Raw genomic sequence first — 22,067 nt, 5'->3', positions numbered from 1 at the left:
AGCCCGCGCCATGCTTAGGACTCAGACATCTCTGTGGATTGGGTCAGGTCAGGTCAGCAGGGTTGGGCCTAGAAGCTCCCTAGAAATGCTGATTCTCCCAGCCCCCACCCTCCAGTCCCCAGATTCCGCAGCTAGGAGTTTGGGGCTCTTTGAGCCTCCAAATGCATCACCTTAGCGACCTCGGCAGCCCAGCTGAGGCGTGTCAGTGTGAAACGGAAGTTTCGCTTAGCTGGGATGCTGTCGCTGAGAAGCCACCACATCTGGGATGGAAGTGGCCATATGGGTTTCTAGTTCCTTCTACCACCGAAGCCACCCTGCCTCTGATTTTTGGTTACCTCTACTTGTTCGCCTCTTGCTTGCTTCTGGGCTCCTCCTCAGACTCAGATGAGGCAGGGTGAGGAGCACTGTGTACTTGGTCATACCCGTCTACATTAAACCTGACTCCGCTGGATCCAGGACCAACTAGGTCCTAGGACTGGGCTCCAAGGAAGAAGCGTTCCTACTTACTGAGTGTTTGTAATGAATCAGGCACAGAGAAAATGCACGCCTCTGCCTCCCCTCACAGCTAGCCTACGAGTCAATGACATGGGGCCAGACCCAAGGAAGAGTGGCTGGAGACGGGCTCAGTATCATTTGGCTGAAGAGGTGGTCAGACCCGGAGGGACTCCCTTATCAAGCATGGGGAACATGAGCTTTCCTGTTTACAGGGTCTGCTCGAAGTCCCCTGGAGCGGGGGACTGGCTTCATAGAATAGCCTCAGATGACAGCCATGATGGCCTGGGATTGCTCTCATTTGGGTCAGGGCCCTGACCTCCCTCTAGCAGGCAGGAGTGTCTTCAGTGGCCAGCTCAGCTCTCCGCAGGGGCTTACCTCAGGATGCTGCAGGGCACCCCCTTCTCTGTTCTGGGGCCGCCACAGTTCATAGCCACAGGCAGAGGCTTTGCCTGGCTCAGCGTGGAGGGACCAGTCAGAGGTCATCCTAGCCATCCCAATGAGGAGTTCTCAGCTTGGTCCCCAGCTATGAACACTCAGGTGTCTGAGCTCTGATTCACCACCAGGGCTGGCCTGGCACTACCTCCTTGGCTCTCGCTGGATGCTGCATTTGCCATGACAGCCCAGGGCTTTCTCAAAAGGTTTCAGCCCTGGACACAAAACCCAGTTACAGTGGCACATGAAACCCTGCAGCTGGCAAACCCCCACAACATGAGCAGATCCTCGGAGCTCAGCAATAGCACCGCCAGCAGCGATTATTAATTGTAACAAATGGAGCGTTCCCCCGCCGGCGGCCCACGACAGAGGGACCTGCTCTGAGGGAGAGACAGGGTACACATCTCCAGTGTGTATGTAATTTTTCTGTGTACTTGAAACTGCTCTAAAAATAAAGCCTATTCAAAACGACAAACTGGATAAAGTGAAGGGAGGCAAAGTGACTGCAATGCAGTGGCCGACGAAGCCTGAGTGGAAAGAGGAATCAGGCTCTGGCCACCCTTTCCACAGTTGTGTGGCCTTGAGGGCTGGGACAAAGAGATGAGGTGGTCCACTGTGTCCCCCCACCCCCAGGCTCCCAGAGGACAGGACTAGGGGAGGTGGGCAGAACCAGGCAAAGTTCTCTGTGTCCTCCAGATCCAAGAAAGCTGAACAGTTCTCTGCGCAGATTGGGCCCAGTATGTTTTCCCCGCGGTCAAGCTACCCAGGACCACGGTTCTCGGCTGCCTGGTACCCCAGGGAGGAGGGCCTGGAGATGTTCAGCCTACAGTGATCCTCTGCGCATTCTGTGGGAGGTCTGCTTTGCTTTATCAGCATCAGGGGATGGCTCTGGTTTGTGGTTGTGTTGTAAAAACAAAACAGAAAACACCCCCCTTTGTATGTATTTCATAGGGTAGGTCCCAGGCCCATAGTTTTACACAGCTTGCTGGGACACAGAGGGGAAGATGCTCCCGAGAGAAGGGTTTTCCCTGCACAGAGGCCTCCTTTTCTAGGATTGAATTCAGGAACTGGGAAGAGGATAGAGATCTGCCCTCTCCAGGAAGAACTAGCAGATAGCATCTCATCCATGTGTTACCTGTTACTTATTTTTTTATGTGTTACCAAAGTCCCATAGGGCAGGGAAAACCCTATTTCACAGAGAAGTAAACTGAGGTAGAGGTTTAGAAAACATTCCAAGTCTTCCAGGCCTAGACAAACACTTAGGCAAGCTGTACTGATTGATGATCCCAAGGTCAAACAAACCCCTTCTTATCCCCAAGTTCATGTTCCCCTGACCGTGGACTTGGCAGTACGGCAATGTCCAGACACATGTTGAGACTCACTCAGATTCCCCCCCCCCTCGCCCCAGGACCTTTGGAAGGGGCCATCAGACCAGAGAAAGGGAGGAGGATAGGGAAACACAACTTTAATGTGTTCTCTAAGAACCAGAGCGGCTGATCTGGGCAGAAGAGAGATGTCGCAGAGGTATGGCCGTGGCCGTTCTCCACTGGAGAGAGGGGCAGGCTGCATACACTCTACACCACCACTGTATCTCTAGCAGCCCGTTGCCAGGCAGGGGGACTCTGCACAGCCGAGGACTACACAGAGGCAGGCTGGGAGGGACAGGAGTGGGGAAGACTTTGTTTAGGGTATAAAATTTACAAGGCTCCCAAAGAAGCCAAGAATCAGCAGAAACGAGCCCTCGAGGCAACATCTTTTCTATCGTGTTTTCTTCTTACAGTTTTGAGATTATAATTATTCGTTTGCGCATGCACGCCTGTGTGCACACGTGCCTGCCATGGCATGAATGTGAAGGTCAGAAGACCATTGTCACAAATCGGTCCTCTCCTGCCACCATGTGGGTTTCTGGGATTGGACTCAGGCTGTCAGGCTTGGTGGCAAGGGCTTTTATCTGTTGAGCCATCTTAGCCCAGAAATATCTCCTCTAAAAAGCTAACTTAATGTTCAAAATTCATAAGGGTGAAAACATCAAACTTTTAAATAAGTGGTGGGATCCATAACCTCATGGTACAGCCCGTTGTGGGGTCCCGGGCAATGGGGATGTTCACTGACGTCATTCTCTCTTGATTGTGCTCAGGCTGGTGCAGCTGTCTCTCTCCTTGTTTTGCTATTTTAAAGAAGTTATCAAGTCATGGCAAGTCTTAGCGACGGTGCTTTTCGTGTCCTCTTGAGTTCTGCACCTAAGCCAAGTCCCTCAGCTACCTCATCCTGCTCCTGGCCTACTCCCAGACCCTCCACTAGCAGCAAGGTCACTGGCACCCCACACAGGACAGCAGAAGTGGAAGGGGAAGTGGGAGCCACAGGGCGGGACAAGCTTCTACCAGCAACGTGAGGGACAGCTATTTTGGAAAATGAGAATTAACTTCTGCCGTTCAGTTGTAAATTTTCAAAACACCAGCGCTCGAGTGCTATCTTTCAGTATGACCTAATTTTAAAAAAAGAAGAAGAAGAAGAGGAGGAGAAAAACACACTTGGCAGCAATAAGAAGGGAAGCAAGACAAAGGGGAGGGTACGATGCTGAAAAGTAAGTGAAGGGTGGTTCCTTGCCCCAGCGCCTCCCCCTGTCCCCCCCAGGCATCTCTGTGTGAAAAGCCAGGTCATCATCACTGTCCACACCACCTCTGGAAACAGCCACACTGCACTGCCTGAACACCTCCTCCTCTAGGCTCACGCGTGTGCTACCCCAGAGTCTCCATCCCCAGGTGCTGGTGGCTGGCGGTGGGAGTAACCCGGAGCAGAACAACCGATGTGACACCGCTGGGACAGAGACAGGCCCAGGCGGCCATCCCTGGACACCCACGCTTGCTCAGGACCAACATTCAGCTCCCAGCCCTGCACGCAGGGTGAAGACTTGAGCAAAAACACATCAAAACAGCAACAGTGTGGAAGCCTTGTATCCAAGACAATGCATCGTGCCTAATTTAGCTCATAGACATTAAAAAAGATGAACAACTTGGGCCTGGGTGATGGCTGAGAGATTGAGAGAGCACTTTCTCTTGTAGAAGACCTGGGTTCTGTTCTCAGAGCTGACTTGGTGGCTCACAACCACCTGGAACTCTAGTTCTAGGGGACCTAATGGCCTTTTCTGGCACTGTATGCATGGGGCACAAATAGACATAAAATAAAAACTTTAAAAAAGGGAAATGGGCAGCTTTAGGGAGGAAATGGGCAACTTTCAGGGTGGGGTGACCCATCTGCACTGTGTCTTGAGAGTTTGAGAATGACTATGAGACTGTATGTGGGCAAGGGCATGGATGTCTCAGGGAGCCACTTCTCCCCAAAGGCTGTGGGAGGGATTCCTCACAAGTGACAGAGACACACACACACTGAACATGAGTTAGTGTCCCCTGCAGACAGTCTCCACAACTACTGAACTGTGCCGTGACGATGGCTCAAAGGGACAACTGCTGATCTGATCAGAAGCTCAACCTCCTGGGGACCGTGACAAGAGGCTTGGTGGGAGGCTCTCCGCAGCCTTCAGCATGAAACTGCCACCTGCGCTAGGCAGCAAATGGCAGAATCGTTATCACAACCGGTGATACACACGGTACCCAATAGCTGAGCTGGCTGCAACCCTCAGGAGCATCAGATGCAACCATCTCACTTCACAAGGAGCAGTGAGCACCAATGAAGGGAATAGCACTAGGGACCAGGCTCTCCAGACCCCACTTGTGAGCAGCTTTGCAATCGGAGTCCCGAGAATGACTGGTTCTGACCGTCCTGCTGCTCCTCCTGCTGGCCGAGACCTGGAGCACTCACATTGAACTCCTCACGGAAGCGTTTGCAGTCATCTGCTGATCGCACGCGGATCTCCTCCTCCAGGTGCTCCACCGGGATGGGGAAGTACTTCTTGGGACCCGACGGAGACCTGCTCAGCAGCATCACTCTCTGCTGCTCTGTAGGGTCAGGAGAAACAGAGAAGCCACTTAGATCCATTGCCCATGGGTGACTCAGTCCTTGGACGGTCTGACAGCATTCCTCATGGATCTGTAAAGTGGGAGGTGAGCAGCACTCTCAAATCACGCACCCTGGGGCTAACTCAGCCCTGAGCCACTAAATCAAACATCTGCTTCCCAACACACCCTCTATTCAGCAAGTGATGGCAACATTCCTGTCCATCACAGACACTGCATTCTTGGTCTTGCTCACTAGCTCACCTGCCACTCATCCTTCCTGCTAGCCTATGCACCTACACAAGGGTTACTGCAGCTTCACATGGCAGGGTCCAGGTTTGGAGCCAGAGAAGAGGAATCACAGGGCTCTAGATATAAACTCAGAATGGACGGGAATCTGCCAGGATCTCCGTCTTGCAGCCTCCTCTTCTTGGGAACACATAGGACTGCTTCCCCAAATCCCATACCTTGCAATGCAGAGAAACTAACCATCCTTGAGGCAGGGAGAGGAGGTTATTGCAAAGGAGACTGGGCTGTGGACTGAGGGGCTTCAACAAGTCACTCACACAAGCTCAGAATGAGGTGCGAGCAGTGTCAGGGATTGGTGTTTCTCTTCACAGGTTTCTCTTCACAGCTGACATTGATAAGGTCAGTAGAATAAGTCTTCTCTCACCCTTGCAAAAGGCCCTGTCCCATCTGCAGAGTTCACCGAGTCTATGCCACAGACGTGGCTCCAAGGCAGCCTCTGGCTTCAGCCAGACAAGCTGGTAGAAGCCTGTGGGCTTCTGTTCCCCTCCCAGCCCCATCTTCCTGTTCACTGGCTTCTGGGATGCACAGAGAACTGAAAAGAGCAGGCTGGAGAACAGAGGTGCCCTGGCACCATGTGATGGTCTATTGAGGCGTGCAGGTCCCCCCAAGCCCTGCAAGGCGACAGCTCAGTGGAGTTCTCTGTTTTTTTTTTACACTCTCCCAAGCTCTGGGGGTTGCATTAGCCCCTTTACTACTTTGAGTGAGTTCAAAAGTTTCACTTGAGTTCTGATGACAGCCACGTTACCTCAAGGCAGGCACAGCTATGTAGGAAGTTACGGCAAAGCTGAGGCCACCAGTAGAAAGCAGTGTTTTGAGCTTTTAGTTGTCACACTGGGGGGTTGTACCAGGGACTTCGCATATGCTGGGCAAGTGCTGCGCCACTGATAATGTATCCCCGGATTCCTCGGCTGTTTGAAGTGAGGCCTTGTTATGTAGCTCAGGCTGGCCTTGAACCTGTGATGCTTCTGCCTGAGCAGGTGCCTCCAAACGCTTAGATTACAAGTCGGTGCCACCCCACTCAGCTAGAACCTGTGTGTTTAAAACCTTTTCTTTGTCTGCCATTGGGACACAGAAAGAAAAATAAGCTTTTGTAGGCAGCATTTACAAGTTAGGACACAACCAGAATCTAAGCCAGGCATGTCTCCTAACGGACGCTCCTTCAGAAAAGAGTAGCTTTTGGCCTGAGCAGTGTCCTTTCCAGCTTAATTCTGAGGCACCACAGTGTCAACTGAACACTTCTCGTTACAAGTAGGAGCCTTATCATAGGTTGACTTCAAAGGCCTCGATGTGAAATGTTAGGTGGCAAAGCCCTGCTAACCTGACAGGATATGAATGGTCTCTTTAAGAAAAAAAAAAAAACCCACAAACTGAAATGTCTCAGACATCCGCTCTTCTGTGTAGGAAAAATGACCTCTGACACCAAGTTCCAAAATATAGAGAAATTCTACGTTACTAGGAAGCAGTAGCACGAACTGAGGCGGAGTTGGAGAGAGGGGAAGGGCTTAAGTGACAGCTGGACAGGGCTGGGAACGCCTGTCCCTTTCCATGACAGCCCGGAGACCCCGTGTACAATACCTTGCTCTTCTAGGATCCCGTTAGGCATCTTCTTGTCGTTGCTGCTGACCACGGCTTTCCTCTGCTTCCTGAACCTTAGAGGCAGAAGATGTGTTAGGTCTCGGTCCAGGAGGAACCCCCAAGCCCTGAGTGTGGCGATACCCACCAGGTGAGCCGGGAAAAGCTCTTTCGGCTGCTCATGGCTGAGCCTTGTGCAGCTCAGGCCGGCCAGCTGGTGTCTGAGCTGTTTGGGCCCACACCCCCAGCCTCCAGCACACTCATTTCCTCATAGGAGCTGGTTAGGGCACGTCAGCGCCTGGGGACACTCCTACCTGAAGAAGTAGGCTGCGAGGAGGAGCAAGAGGAGGAGCAGAGGCAGCAGCAGCCAGGTGAGCAGTGGCTGGGAGGTACCAGGGTCTGGAGGACCTGTGGGTGGGCAGACGGTAGAGGGCAGAGCCCCCATCAGGATCCCTGGTCGGGATGAGGGAGGAGTCCCATAGCACACCACATGGTACAGTTTGCAAGTGATCTCCCATCAGTTTCTTGCAACAGAGGACTAAGATGGCGTGTCTTGTCTGAGGCCCCTGATCGCCAATGTATGCTGCTAATCAGCTATTTCTCTGAGCACCTCTGACCTAGCTCCTCTCCACAATGAGGAGGTAGAGGAAGCTGGAGACCCCTCAGGGAACAGCTGCTGTGTCTCAGCCCAGTTGGGGAAGAAAAACCAGGCATAAAGGAACAGGCTGGCCCCAAGGTTGGGTACAGTTCTTGAGGAACAAATACATTGTGGGCTGGCTTTTCAGGGCTGTGACCTCTCTGTCACAATGTCGGGAGTGCAGAGACCTCTGGCCTTCGCGAAGCACCCTTGCTTGTCCATCCTGTGCACCCACCACTCTCTGAGTGTCCCTGTCCCTTGGCTCTGGTGACCTTCTGGTCATCAACTTATCCACCCTCTCAGCCTGTTAGGGTGCTCTCTAATCTCTACAATGTTCCCACCCAAAGGGGTCCATCAAAAGCCTGCTACTCCAGTTAACCAGCTTGGCTTCTCTCTTGAACTGGCCCAGAGGGCGATGTACTGGAGTTGAGGACCAAAAGCTGTCAGGAGTGAGCCTGCCCCTAATGGGAGGGCCCTGGAGAGCAGTACCTAGATTTCCATCCTCTTGAGTTCCAGAGTGCCAAATATTGTTCCCAAGCTGAGTGTGTGTTGGGGGTTCATGTCCTTCCTCCCATGGGCCAGCCTAAGTCCCTTGAAACTCAGGGATCCACGAAGGAGTTTCAAATCTGGTCTTTGTCTTCCCACCTCTGTGCATCCAGAGGCTGTGACCCACAGCACACCTGTGGCTCTGTCCCAGAGGTTTGTATTAGGTTTAACAGGTAAGAATATCTGTCCCTTCCTTCCAGCCTAAACCTGCCCATTGGAGCAGCATGACCCAAAACTTCCTGTCTGTGACTCAGGAATGCTATACCCTGGGCTAGGTAGGACTTGGAGCAAATTCTAGCATGGGCCGCTGAGAGCTGCCTGGAACTGAAGGGCAGGGCTGAGCCAGTGCCGGGGAGTTGCATTGCTCAGGGTACCCTGATTCAACTCTATCCATTTTTGGCCAAAGGCCAGTCGAAGGCGTGGGAAGCCTCCTTCTTCTTTTCCAGGAATGCTCACTATCTTTTCTCAGTGTGTCACCACAGTGAAACTACCCACTTCTGCATTGCCGAGAGATCAGCCTCTGGCTCAGCATCTGCTCTGCATGAGCAGTCGCTAAACTGGTCAGCCACAAGGTCCACTCTGTCACAGTAAGAGTGGCCTCTGGGCCCCACCAGTTCTCCCCTGGGTCTTGTCAAAGACTTGATGGGCCAGCCTCCATGGCCATGTTCTTGGAGGGCAGGCTGTGGTAACAGATGTGGGGATTCCACAAGGCCTGGATCAGATGTCCCATGCTGTAGATGGGTTGTCACACAGGCAGAACAAGTGACTCAGGGGGACCGCTCTCCCTCAAATTGATTTCTGTGACTTCGAATGAGGTTTGTCCAGGAAGGCAGAAGTCAGGACCAGAACTCCCTAGGCTTTCCAAGGGCAGTAGGAACATCCAAAGCAGACTGGTTGGTGGGGAACATGGGAATCCATGTGGGGCTTGTTCTGGCTCTGGGGAGTCAGAAACTATGGGAAGATAGGTCCAGACTACTTACTTCAGACATTGCAAACTTTATGTAAAAGCTTTTGAAGTTGTCGATTTGGGTAAGTAATTAGATTTAAATTGAACTTGGATAAACAGTGTGGGCCAGAAAAGAAACGCTTGTGCAACCAGGGGCAGTGTTCCCTCTGCCCCAGTGGCGTTTCCCCCAGGGAGGCATGAGGTCTCCCAGGGGACATCCTATGGTCACATGCTGCTTCTAGTTCACAGCGACTCTGGGTCTTTCTAGATAGCTCAGCCTTATTCCCTAAAACGATGTCAGGTTTCCCAACTGTATGTGAGCGGGTACATGTGTGTTCACGTACATTTGAGGCAGAGGCACCCCTGCATGTATGTGTTCACACATTTGCTTACACAGAATCCGGTTCTGACACTGGAAAGACAATGGTTTGCTGGTGAGGTATGGCCTGGATCTTTTTCCTCTGTGGGGGACACAGATTCCCCCAGTGACTAATCTGCTGTTGAGAGGGACCATGCAGAGGGGCATGGGCCAACCAGGCCGGGGGGGGGGTGGTGGTGGTGGCGGGAGGTTATCAGTTCTTTCCAAACCATGTGGAGCGCTGCACCAATTTGCAACAGATAGTGCTCCTCCAATGAAGGGGTGTTCTGTATACCTAAGGGGTCCCCAGAGGGGAGGAGGGAAGGAAAGACAGGGAGCACGGCGAGGAGCTGTGGTCTGGGAAGAGAAAACACAGCCCCTGAAAGATTGAACTGCAGAACTTTCTGGGTTCTAGTCCATAAAGCTTCGTGGGCCAGAGGCCCATGAATGTTTATGTGATAAACATCCAAGTAACGCAGACAAAGTGACCATACATAGGCCAACTGCTTTGTTTCCTTGACATGACGTTGGGAGTGCATCTTCCTGTATATTTTCTCCTACGAGGCTGTGTTCATAGACATGCAGGTTTGGTAAATAAATAGATTCACTCCTCCATCCAGTCATCCAAGACCGCATGGGTGGCAGGAAGTACTATTGTTTTATGAATTGTTCAGGAAGGAAAAAAAACCCCAAACTTTAGATTATGCAGAATCGTCCCCTTGACACATCCCAACACTAACGCTATGTATGATGTGACCAGACGACACACACTCTGAACAGGTCCCCAGTTCACCTCTCCCATTGACCCCAGAGAGCTGCCGTGCTGGGTGAGCAACTTCATTCTGTGTCCCAGCTGCTTGCAGTCCTGCGCTTTGGATGGACCCAGATCACACGGGTATTTGAGACTATTTCCCACTTTGCTCTTCCCTGCACTTCTGCTACTTCTATCCTTAAAAAGGGAGATTCATTTCCAGTACAATAAGTGTTTATGTGTATGCATATGTGTCTGTCTTGGTGTGTTTGTTCCATGTGTGTGCAAGTGCTTGTGTAGTCCAGAAGAAGGTGTCTGATCTCTTGGAACTGAGGTTTCAGTCAGTTGTGAAGGGCTGTGTGGTGCCAGGAACCCAACCTGAGTCCTCCGGAAGAGCAACAAGTGCTCTCAACCACTGAGCCCTCTCTCCAGCACCTAACTTGTGCACTTTGTCTCCCCAGGATTTCTGCACGGCATCTCCTACAAGTGAACCCTTGTGTCCACTGCAGACATTATCAAACAACCATGGAAAATTTCAGATGATCTCCCAAGGCATCTGATGCCCATGCTCACTTGGGGTTTATGAGGGAGCCACTTTCTCCTGGACAGGCAAAAACACAGTAACAGTTTGACTCAGTTTTCTCTTATTTCTAGAGAGCTCGGCTCCTTTGCATGATAATTAAAATGGAATTAATTAGATACTTTGATTTTTTCCCCCCTGGTTGTATTTGACATCTCCTAATAGCTTCAGCTGTCAACTTGACAGAGCCCAGAATTATCTGGAGGACTGCCTTATTCAGATAGGCCTATGGTCATGTCAGGGGGACATTTTATCAATTACGGGTTGATGCAGGAGACCTCAGACCGCTGTAGGTAGCACCATCCCTAAGTTGGGGGTCTTGAGCTTGAGCCTGTAATGGGTGGAGCCAGTGAGGGAGCCTGTAAGTAGCGTCCTTGGTTTCTGCTTTAGTTCCTGTTTGAGCTCCTGCCCTGACTTCCCTTTGTGAAGGACCTTGATAGGGATATGTAAGCCACATTAACCCTTGCCTCCCTGGGTGCTTTTGGTCACGGTCTTTATCATGGCAATAGTAAAGCAAATCAGTGCCTCATCTCTTTTCCTACTGTGCTCCTTTACCTGTTAATTTTCAAGGGTTCTTCCTGTATGTCTTATAGATGATAACATTTCCTTACAATTTTTACATATTTATAATGAATTCTTTGTCTAAGAAAATGCATCATGATGAATATTGAATTCATCTTGGCCAATGATGAAAAGAAGCCATTTCCTGTTGTTCTGGCACATTCTAGCAATGTGCTAACCCTCAAAAGATACTTCATACTTTTTTAGGAGCCAGATCTTTTAAAAGGTACTTGGGGTGACCTCCCAAGTTCCAGGACAAAGGAGCTGCCATGTAACTTGAGGCCTTCATAGCTCCTAACAGTGCGACCACAGATGCTGCTAAGCGTGCTGAGGCCCGGAAGAGACCTAACCAGAATTTGCTTCTGTTCTGGGTGCTGAGGTCACGTGACAGTCCTCTCTTCCTGAAAGCCACACTTCCTGCCCATGACAATGTTATGAACCAATAAATCTTGCTTTCAAATGAACCGGAAAGCCCTAGACATGGACGGGAGACTCAGTACCTCCTGTGGGGTTGTCACGGACTCCGACAATTCCTACCCCTACTGTGAGGAGATGTATGTTCTGTCCCCAGGACTTTAAGATGCTCACAGGGACATACGGACAATCTTCCAGGTATCCTAAACAGCCAGCTGATTAGTGTTGGTGAGGGAAGCTAGGGGTGTGGGTTGGAAGATTTTAGTTAATGTTCGAGAAGCTCACTGTCCTTGAGGCAGGTCTGGGATGCCCAAGGCTGCAAGATACTGTTGAGAACCCGTGTGTGGAAAGCAACCTGCAGAGAGGCGTGTGTTGCAGCGTCTTTTTTTTTTTTTTTTTTTTTTTTGTGGCTGTGGGTTTCCCCTGGGGTGTCACGACAAGGAGGAAGTGGGAAGACAGTACAGCCAGCCAGGGTGCTCTCAGCCCGGTGTTTGCTTCCATGGAGCACGGCACTTCTTCCTCCCCTTAGGGCGGTCACTGTCTCTCTAGGATGTTATCTAGGGACAGGAGACCCTGTAGAGCCCTTGATGGGGTGAAGCTGGCTTACTGGGATGGCACCAGCTTCCACGGACTTTTTCTAAAGCGTGTTTCTGTAAGGATATTGACAATTTGGGTTTTCTTTAAGCCTTGCAAGGGCCAAGCAGGACGTTGAATTTCATGTGTAAACTAGATCGGGGCACGGCCGCCAAGATAGTTAGAGACAGCCCTCCGAGAGGATTTCTGGGTGGGATTAACACTAGAATCCATAGGCTGAGTAAGGCCAGTGTGGCTAGGCTTCACCCTGTCAGGAATGGAGCAAGTATTTAATAAGGGATGGGCACGAGGCAGGTGCAGAGACAGGGGTTAGCCTTTGCTATTGCAGGTTCATTCTGACTTTACCACCAGGGCACGCTGCAGGGAATCCCTGTCAACTGCTCATCCTGATTCCACCCATCTGCCCTGAGCCTAGCTCTCCCTGGGTGCAGCACAATCCATTAAAACACACACACACACACACACACACACACACACACACACACACACTCACACACAATGAAGGAGTTGCGGGATTTTAGCAGCAGCATTCCCAACTTTCAGAAACCAGTCAAATGACCGAATCTGGAGCTTGCTCCCTGTTGACCACAGCAGAAGCCAACGCTGTGGGGGTGCTGCTGTGTCCTGAAGCCTGTCCAGCCTGCTTGTCTCTGTAATGCTCACTGCACTGCCAACCAAGAGCCGGAACGGCTACCACCTGTGCCTCCTGAGCCCGAGCAGGGAGGCACAGAGGGGTTCAGTAAGGCCTTTCAGGTTACTCAGCTAACAAGTAGCAGAGAATGAGGTTGGAACCCAGGCGGTGAGAGCCAAGAAGACCCATTCTTGGTTTTTATTTCCATTTCCTCATCCTCTTCCTCACCTTGACTTTGCAAAATATTCACTAATTTAATTGAGATGAAATTGACATGTTAGAAAATGCACCTATTTTCAACGTAAGGTGAATAACTTTCCAGGGTTAGGCAGCGCTGGCTGTTGCAGTATTATTATTAGGATAATTCTTTTTCTTTTATTAGAGTATTTCTTTGTCTCCAGTAAGATCCCGCCTGTCTTCATCCTCAACGGAAGCAACTGCTCACTACTCTCCCTGCCCATGCTCTTCAGGTCCTGGAGATTTCCTCTCAATGGAATCCTGCTTAGTCTATAGCACGTGGTCCCTGTGTCTCCCTTGTGTCACTGGGAATATCCGTGAGCTTTCTCCTTGATATCACATGGACACCGGTGTGCTTTTTCCTCTTCTGTACCCTGTAAACTACAAAGCGAGGGGAGAGACTAACAAAAATACCCCATCCCTGCCTTGGACTGTATCTGTCCTAACTTTCTCATGAGGACAGGGCGGCACTGTCCATTCCAACTCCATCTCCTAGAAGCCATGAGACACCCAAGAATGCTCCTCATTCCTCTCTAAAATTAGTGACTCCCCTTTTTTTTATAAAAAAGAGAAACCTCACCACATATCAATATCACAGACTATTGTAACAATGGTTTCTTCATCACCATTATTAGACCTGTCGTGTGGCAACTTCCTCGATGTTGAAACATCTGCTCATGAAGGGGAGTCAGAAGTTCACAAAACATAAGAAAGCTCTAAGACCCACAAGGTTTTACAAGCCATAGACGAATTGCCAGGGGTGTGTTTGGGGTGGAGGGAGTCTTCAGTGGGGTTGCTTACAAGTTGCCTAGGAGACAGGCATGAGACAGGACCTGTGAGCTGTTACCCAGGCAGGAGTGGGCTTTCCAGTGAGGCAGCTGCTTCTGAGTCACGCCTGCTTCCCTGCGTAACCCCAAGCCATGTACTGGCTCACCAAAGGAGACAGGGGCGCTGTCATTTCTTGGGTCTATGGGGGGTGTCTTCTCTTGGGCAAATAGCTGTTTGTTCATATCTCCTCAGAAAAAGTTACTCAACAAACCATCAAACCAATATTTTCATTTGCCCAACCCATGGGTCAGGGTTTGATAACCGTTGGTTCCAACAGGGCTCTACAAAGCCAGACTTCTCAGAATTTATTGTTAAATCAATTAATTAATTGTGTGTGTCAATGAGTAGGCAAATATACATCAGTCACAGTGCATGTGGAGAGGTCAGAGGACAATGTTCAGGGGTCAGTTTTCTCCTTTTCCACTGTATGGGTCTCAGGGATCGAACTCAGCTTCTCAGGTCTGACAGAAGCTCTTTGTCCCCAAGTCATCTTGACGGCCCCTCTCAGGCTTTCTCACGCTCTCCTTCTTCCACCAATGCTGAGGCCCTCCTCAGCAGGTGGACAGCCTCCCTGGACACACTTAGATAGTTCTGGTCAAGGGTACGTGCTCGGCTTCCTGGTTGCCACACTGAACCCCTGTTCCCCCAGCAGTTCGGGGTGCTTGGGAGGGGGCCGTGTGAGGCAGCAACAGGGACAGCTGGGATGAGGGTAGGGCTCTTACCTGCAGTTGTGCTGGTCCAATTGCTCTCTGTTGGAGTGGTGTCGTTGCCAGCTCTGGCGAGTGACAAGCTAAAACTGGCCAGCAGGAGTGGACAGAAGGGCTCCATGGCACACCTGCAAAGAGATACGGACTTCCTTAGAGTCGTTCCAAAGTAGCCGGCCCTGGACATGGCTCTCACTCGAAAGGGAGGGGAAAGAATTAAGAGATGAACTCATTACACGTTCCAAGGGAGCCAAGAACCCTGCCTCCCAACTTCACAGTCTCTTTTGTCTTCCCACACTGTGGAGGTACAGTCACGGTCACCTGCAGGTCCGGCCAGAGTTCCCACGGCTCACAACTCCCACACTGCTAAGGGTGAACCAGCATGGAGTGTGACCAGACCTCAGCTTTGTCCACACTGCTAACCAGGAGGAATCTTAATGAGTCACCTGGCACCCCAGATATTATGTCCCCCAGTACCAACTGCTCACTACTTCCCTTCCACAGTCATTCTCTGGCCCAGTTGTATCTATGGTGGGTGTCCTATCTTGGGTAAACAGATGCCAGCGCCCTCCCACGTGCCTTTTGGGTCCTTCTCACTAGGCTGGCCAAATCCATTCCCTCCAGTCATGGCACAGGAGCTCCTGGCCAATCAGTCTGAGGCTAGCTTCAGGGTCCTTCTCTTCCCTCTTCCGTCCGGTGGCTCTGAGCTCTCCTGGTCCACTTCAACAGCCCCCTCCAGACCTTGCTTCTGACTGTACTAACCTCCTGCTCCACAGAGCCATTTACAGCCTCAGGCGGAAGCTAAATGATTACCAGGTTGGATGGATGCAGGGGACAGGCCAGTTGGCAAGAGGGTCAACACAGAGAAAGCTTTTTCATACCAGGACCCCACAAGCAGTAACCTCGGATTCACACTTTGCCCCTACTTTGCCCAACCACATTCAACCCTCATTAGAAGTGACAGTGATGGTGACTACCCCGTAGTGTAGAAAACCTTACTTGAGGACTTCTGACCAATAGAGGCAGGCAATGGCTCCGCCCAGTGCAGATATTTGTTCCCTGTCCGTGGAACCTCATCCACAGTCAGCCCAGAGGATCTGTCCCATCCTTATTGAGATCTGCTACCCAGAACCTCCATGAGGGATGTGGATGGACCAGATCTCAGAACTGAGGCCTGTAGACACTCGGCACTCGGGATGTTCCAATAGGGAACACTAATGTTTGTAATTACCGAAGGCCTGGAAGGAACATGACAATACCCAGTGCTTCTCAGCAGGCAGCCCCGCCAAGAAGAAACAACCCCCGTCCCCATACATTGAAACTATCATCCCAGTACAATTAGTCGGTGGCCACCGGCACACATGGCCCCTCCCTCTTCATAGTTCCCAAAGGCGCAATGTAGATTTATAAAGTGAGCCACAGACATAAACAGCTCTCTGCTTGAGTACCCGCTCTGGGCTGCTATCTGCATGTGTGTCATGGACACAGTAACCCCACGAGGGTTGCGAACCAGTGGATGGTGAAAGACTGGGCAAAGTTAGGCTGCAGGGTTATAAAGCCCACGTTGAAGGTCAGGACTGCTGGGGACACATGCCCTCAACTGGATCCATGTTTCCCAGGCTCTCCTTTGACAGGCAGCTCTACACACATCGCCACATGCTGCCTTTTCCCTTTCCAATCTGTTTCTGAACAAAGCCATGGTGCTTTACATACACTAGAGGAAACTGTGGCGTAATTGATTGGGAATTATTAATTGCCTCACTCCAACTCCAGAGCTGTAGAATTCCTGGGTGAAACATGGTGCTGCATCCCCGGCATTAATAACCTCCCTCATCGAGCACTCAGTGATCTAAGAGGAGGCGAGGCCAGCACCATTGAGGAGGGTGAAGCCCAATCCCTCTCTCCTGTCATGGCGGTGCTCTCTAAGTTCCCAGAGCTGAAATTCCGGCTGGGACCAGCAGAGGGAGACACACTGTAGACGTCACAACCTGTCCAGCCATCTGGTGTCTCTTTATTGTCCCACTTGTATTCTAAGCCTAGTGACAACCTGTCGGAGGATCCCTGGCCATCCACTCTCAAAAACTCGCGCAGGCTACTTAGTAAGCACAGACACGAATCTGTGCGGGGGAAAAATGTGTGAAAGAGGCATTAAATCCATGCCGAGCTCCAAGGATTTGTAGCTGACTAGCATTCGCTGCGCGCCTGCCAAGTGCTGAGCGCAAGAGGCATAGAGCTAGTGCAGTCTGCAGAGCTTGAAGGAACAAAGCAGTCTATTTCCAGAAAAGCACAGTTTATTTTTATTCTACTCCAAATCTACCCATCTATCAGTTTGATTATAAACCTATCTTTCTTATTCCATTGAATACTTTACCAGGACTTTCCAAGACCAGGTTCAAGTAGGCTGCTAGGATCTAGACATGCGAAGCTGACCCAAGTCCTGTCTGTGGCCATGGAAGCTCCCGGACTTGGAAGGGGAGGGCAAGAGCAGCCTCAGCCACCCCTTAGAAGCTGTGGAGGCTGGGTCACACAACCAGGGTATCAGTCACAGTTTCCTCGAAACGAAGCATGCAACCAGAACCTCCACAAATGGGAGGACACAGAGGGTTGGAGGAAGCTGTGCACGACCTGCTGTCGCGCCATCTTTGTCTCTGCCCACAGGAACTGCTTCCTAGGGGGAACTGAAGAGTGAGGGTGGGAAGTCTGGGGCTGAAGGGTTGAGAAGGCCATGGAACAACTTGTTAGCCGGTGACATGCTGCTCCCTCAGGCTCACTTTCTAGTGACAATCCATGTTACTAGAATCACATGGGGGCTCAACACCAGTGGGATGTTGGAACTCTGTATCTCTGGAGAGTGATAGGTTTATATACAAAAGAAGTATGAAGGCCACCAACTCCCTCTCATGTTCCTGGTGTGTGTATGGGGCGGGGGCATCTTCACACCATTGGAACATGAATGAAGGCATGGAAGGTGCCATGATATTTTTCTCAGGACCACTGTCTTATTCCCAGGGTCCTTCACGTTAGCACACAGATTACCCATGGGTCTTAGACAGGACAGTGAAGGTTCTGGGAGCAGACTAGATCTGGTCTGTGACGAATCTCCACAGCAGAAAATCCTTAGCTTCAGGTAGGAGGGCTACAAACACTTGACTGACCACAGACAGGTGTTTCTTTCTCACCAGCAGCACAGAGGGCGTACACCCATGGGTGCTGGTCAGCCAAGGCTGGGCACCTTGCACCCGTGAGCGGCAGTTCATTGTAGGAAGTTCAGATCTGGGAGGAAGGAGCTGTGGAACGGTGGCTGGTAACTTATGTCGCTCTTTTGGAACACAGCAGAGTTGCTGGCCTTGGCCCCTTCTGCCCTTGCTATCCCTTATCCAGCCACTAGGCCGTAGCTCTGAGGGCTTGGTTGTCCATGTGTTTAATGCATGTGAGGACAGTGACTTTGGAAGCCATGCGATGGGGTCAGCTCCACTGGAACAGGCGTTACCATCTATTGTGATCCCTTTCCCTCAAGTCCATGTGAGTGCTGGGAATCGAACTTCGGTCCTCTGCAAGTGCTCTTAGCCACCAAGACAGCTCTCCAGCCCCAAGTATCTGCTTCTAATGCCTGTCTTCTATAAAATCAGGACAAGGTGACTCACGCAACAAGATAATTGCTTTTTAATATTCCAGGAAAAGACAAAAACTCAGATAAAATAATACTTTTCCACGGCAAAAGAAACAAAACCCAGACCTTTCCTAACACTTAGATGTGAATATACTTATAGAGGGATGAGAAATTTAAACAATTATTTTCTTAAAAAAAAAACCATTCATTAAAATCTGCAGACACAGCATGTTTCAGGTGCAGCCATGTGACCCTGCTCCTTTGAAGAGGGCTTCGCTTATTAAAAAAGAAAAGATGTTCACAGGGAGTCCTCAGCTCAGTGGGTGAAGGGTGGAACTTAATTGCTTTTGAGCAAAGGTAATTGAATGTCTAAATGCAAACACGGAAACATCTTTAAAATGAGGTTGCCAAAGGGGTCCTCACATTGACAAAAAAGGCAAAAGAAAAAGAAATCAGGTAGGAACGAGGGAAGAGGGAGAAAGGCTTAAGGCTGGCTGACCCTGGCTGTTGGTCACCTGACAGATATCCTGGCTAGCTGAATAGGTCAGAGCTGGCCTGCTGGAGGCAGGTGTTATCCTGGGCATGTGAAGATGCACAGTGGGGTGACAATCAGGTGCTGACCCCTAGGAAGGAAGAGAGAAGAGACAGGGAGGGGACAGATAAACAGAGATAGAGAAGGAGGAGGAGAGGAGAGAGGGAAGTGGGGAGGAAGAGAGATGGATGCAGATACGTAACATTTGACTCGGCTTTTCGGGAAGGACCTGCAAGCCTTTGAGCCTGTCGGCAGGTCTGTTAGGGAACAATTCCCAGTCCCCTATGTGGTGCGTGCTAATTTGCATAATTCCAATTATTCACCGAGCCCTCTTGAAGATGAGTAAGAAGTGAAGAGCCTCTTCTGTCGGAATTCAGTCTGTTTCATCAAAGCCACAAGGCCAGATCATGGAAATCACAGGCTCCCACGCAGGAGCACATTTTAACAGATTGTGAAACCGTATTCGGACTCATCTCACTCATCAACAAGCAGCTAGGGTCTGGTCAAGTCAGGCACTGGGTTAGAGACCAGGAAGCTAACAGCATCTCTCTCCATGGGGCCAAATGGGGGTACATGGAGCCAGAAACCAAACTTTCCAACCTGAGAAGACAGGAAGGCTCTGAAAATCTACACATGGTGACTGCATGAAGTGAACATCAAACTAAGGGATGGGGGACACATAGAAGCGTGAATGGGGACCTCAGAGGACCGGCGAATGAGGGTCACATAGAATTACAATGAACGGGGGCTGCATAAGACCAGGGAATGGGAGTCACAGTGAACTCTTCTAACCCATGTAAACAGAAGCAGCTAATTGGTTGGAATAAGCCTTTGATCTTACTTAACCCAAATTTTCACTAGTGAGTGGATATTAGCGATTATGGGGGCGCAGGGAAGGCAAGGAAAGTAAGTTCAGTAGCCACAGATTTTAAAATGAATAAATCACGGGCACAGCAAGGACTCTCAGTGCCCTCTGTCTCTGTCTGTCCCTTTCGCCATCAGAAAAGCCCATGGCTCTAAAGGAAGGCATCGCCAGTTCCTACGAAGGAAATCTGAATGGTGAGGCTCGCCCACTGGGAAAGGAACTCTGATTATGTTCCGTGCATGTCAGCTTGCCACGCCTGTGACAGAACCCCTGAGGAAAACACCTTAGGGGGAGCCTCACCCCAAACACCATCAGATCTTGAACCTATCAGTGGATTGATCAACGGATGAGGTCGGAGCCCTGATGACACAGTCACTGCCCACACATAGCCCATGGGCCGGACACTGATTTTCCTGAGTGCTTAGGGGATGTTTCATGCCGCCACCGTGTCCGCGCTCACCACTACTGTAGCTTTGGGTTAACGAGCATGTCCAGGTGTTCTACTGCCTGTGAAGTTACTACCACATGAGGTGTGGTCTTTCAGCCATGGTGCTCTGGCTCCAATCCACTCCAGTCCCCAGCCCCGTGGTCACTCCGCTATCCTGAGCAGCTACTTCCCTCTTATCTGCTTCGGCATCTCACTTGCCACCCCATCCTCCACCCCCCCCCATCAGCCACCACGGACGACACCCTGCTCTCCCTATCAGCCCTCCACACCGCAGATCACCCTGACTCGATCATTGACGACAGCTCTCCATCCGCCTGTCCATCTGTCCAGCTGACTCCTGCTGTCTGGCCTCCCTTGTCTACTCTTCTCTGCATTTGAATGTACATTTCTGTGAGAGCCCCTCATGGTCTGGAGGGGAAAGAGAGGCCGAGTCCCAACAGCACCGCGTAAAACGGCAGGGGTGCTGTCAGGAGATGAGGGAGCAGGTGTCTGTAGCTGGGGACCCACTGCAGTTGGAGGGACAAGATGAATCTGCGCTCTTCCCTCAGGCCACTGGAGTAAGGACGCGGCTGACAACATCTTCTCTGAACTTGCATTATGTCAGAGCCCCAAGAACGCTCAGCAGGACTATGGGTTTCTACTTTGGGGGCAAGAAGGCATGGGAAGCAGTTCCCCTATTTTCACTAAACCTGCTGCATTTACCCTCTGGGCACATCTTGTGTCCTGTGCATGAAGCACCCCTCACTGACCAGCTGCACCTGGGGGCTTGGGAAGAGACAGCTGTGCACTGCGGGCGGGCGGTGTTTTGGGAGCCCTCTGGGGAGAGAGACAGACACTTTCCGAGGTAGAGTCAGCGAGAGACCACTTCCTCCCCTCGTGACTTTTATTTGACTTTATCTGGGCTATAAATCAGCCGGTGATGCCCTTCGATCAAGACCCATAAATAAACCAACACTTCCATTACTGCTTCCAGGGGAGACGCCAAAGTATTTTGATAGACTAATGTTCTCTATGCTGAAATCAGCTTCTACAACCCCGGGATAATTGCCTCAGCAAATATGCCAATCACCTGGGCACCCCACTCTGCCAGTGCCCAACAACTAAATGTGTGTGTGGAGGCCAGAAGAGGATGTCTGATCTCCTGGAGGTGCAGTTATAGGAGGCTGTGGGCTACCCAATAGGGGTGCTGGGGACCAAACTGGGTCCTCTGCAAGACAGCAGGGGTCAGAACTCTTAACCTCGGAGCATCTCTCCCGTCCCTTTCCTTCCTTCATTTCTTTCTCCCTCTCTCTCCCCTATCACCATAGGGCAGTTTTAGGTCTTCCTAAAGGACAGCAAGGGCCTCTAATTAGACACAATGGTATATATCTTACCACCCGCTACCTCCTGCCCAGGCTGTCAGACCCACTGCCCTAGGGCATGGCCGTCAGCGGAGGTCTCAGACAACACTGCTCAACTTCCAGCAGTAGCAAGAACTATCCGCATGACCAGAGCCACAGAATATGGGTTCTGCTTGGGACAATGAGCCCTGTTCTAATTGGACCACAGACGGGAGATTTAAGAGGCAGGTGACACAGATCTGCAAGATGACAGGGATGTGGTTTACAGCTAGAAGCTGCTGCACAGACACCGTTGATCTACCTGCCTGCTGCAAGGCTCTGTGGGAAGAAGGCACACATAAGGAACCCAGCACCCCCTGGAAGCAGCAAGGTGATTCCCTCTTAGTTGAGGCCAAGAGAAAACAGGCTAGAGAATTTAGGTCTGTACCCTCATATAGGACTCAATGGGCTAGCCTGTGCCCTCCACAGCCACTGGGAGTAGAAAGTTCTAGAAAGCATAAGAAGGAACTATATTCCAGAGGTGAAGAGAAGAGCATTCTCTCCCTGTGACAGTGTAATTAGTAACCCATCAAAATGCCCAGGGAAACAGTCAGTGTCTCCTCTTGATGGGGGTTTGGGAGCGAAGAGAGACATACTTTTGTCCAAATCCATCATACCCTAGGCTTTGATGTCCGGGCATTTTTATCCTAATCGTGTAATACCATCTTTGACAGAGGGGCACGTT

The 22,067-nt window shown here is 50.8% G+C and overlaps 1 protein-coding gene and 1 long non-coding RNA gene across 5 annotated transcripts in view; one reads left to right on the top strand and one right to left on the bottom strand.

The window, feature by feature from the left end:
• The window catches only part of Ptpre (protein tyrosine phosphatase receptor type E), a 144,448-nt gene that overhangs the window by 27,763 nt on the left and 94,618 nt on the right, over nt 1–22,067 (bottom strand). For 3 of the 4 annotated variants that reach the window (XM_050137189.1, XM_050137185.1, XM_050137186.1), the window contains 4 exons: nt 14,567–14,679; nt 7,076–7,169; nt 6,765–6,838; nt 4,747–4,883 (listed from right to left, as the gene is read on the bottom strand). In XM_050137189.1, the coding sequence (XP_049993146.1) occupies nt 4,747–4,883; nt 6,765–6,838; nt 7,076–7,169; nt 14,567–14,672 (411 nt within the window). In that variant the 5' untranslated portion in view covers nt 14,673–14,679. Of the gene's footprint in view, nt 1–4,746; nt 4,884–6,764; nt 6,839–6,909; nt 7,009–7,075; nt 7,170–14,566; nt 14,680–22,067 lie in introns of those variants that run through there. The other variant, XM_050137187.1, reaches the window with a different exon arrangement.
• Nucleotides 6,774–10,698, top strand: LOC126498490 (uncharacterized). Its single transcript, XR_007590838.1, has 3 exons — nt 6,774–6,912; nt 7,036–7,132; nt 10,461–10,698. It is a non-coding gene; the product is annotated as an uncharacterized lncRNA (long non-coding RNA).

The sequence above is a fragment of the Alexandromys fortis genome, unplaced genomic scaffold (genome assembly GCF_014885135.2).
Source record: "Alexandromys fortis isolate MF-2015 unplaced genomic scaffold, M_Fortis_MF-2015_v1.1 scaffold_3, whole genome shotgun sequence".
In the NCBI taxonomy this organism is placed as follows: domain Eukaryota; kingdom Metazoa; phylum Chordata; class Mammalia; order Rodentia; family Cricetidae; genus Alexandromys; species Alexandromys fortis.
This window is presented reverse-complemented; position numbering and strand designations above follow the sequence as displayed.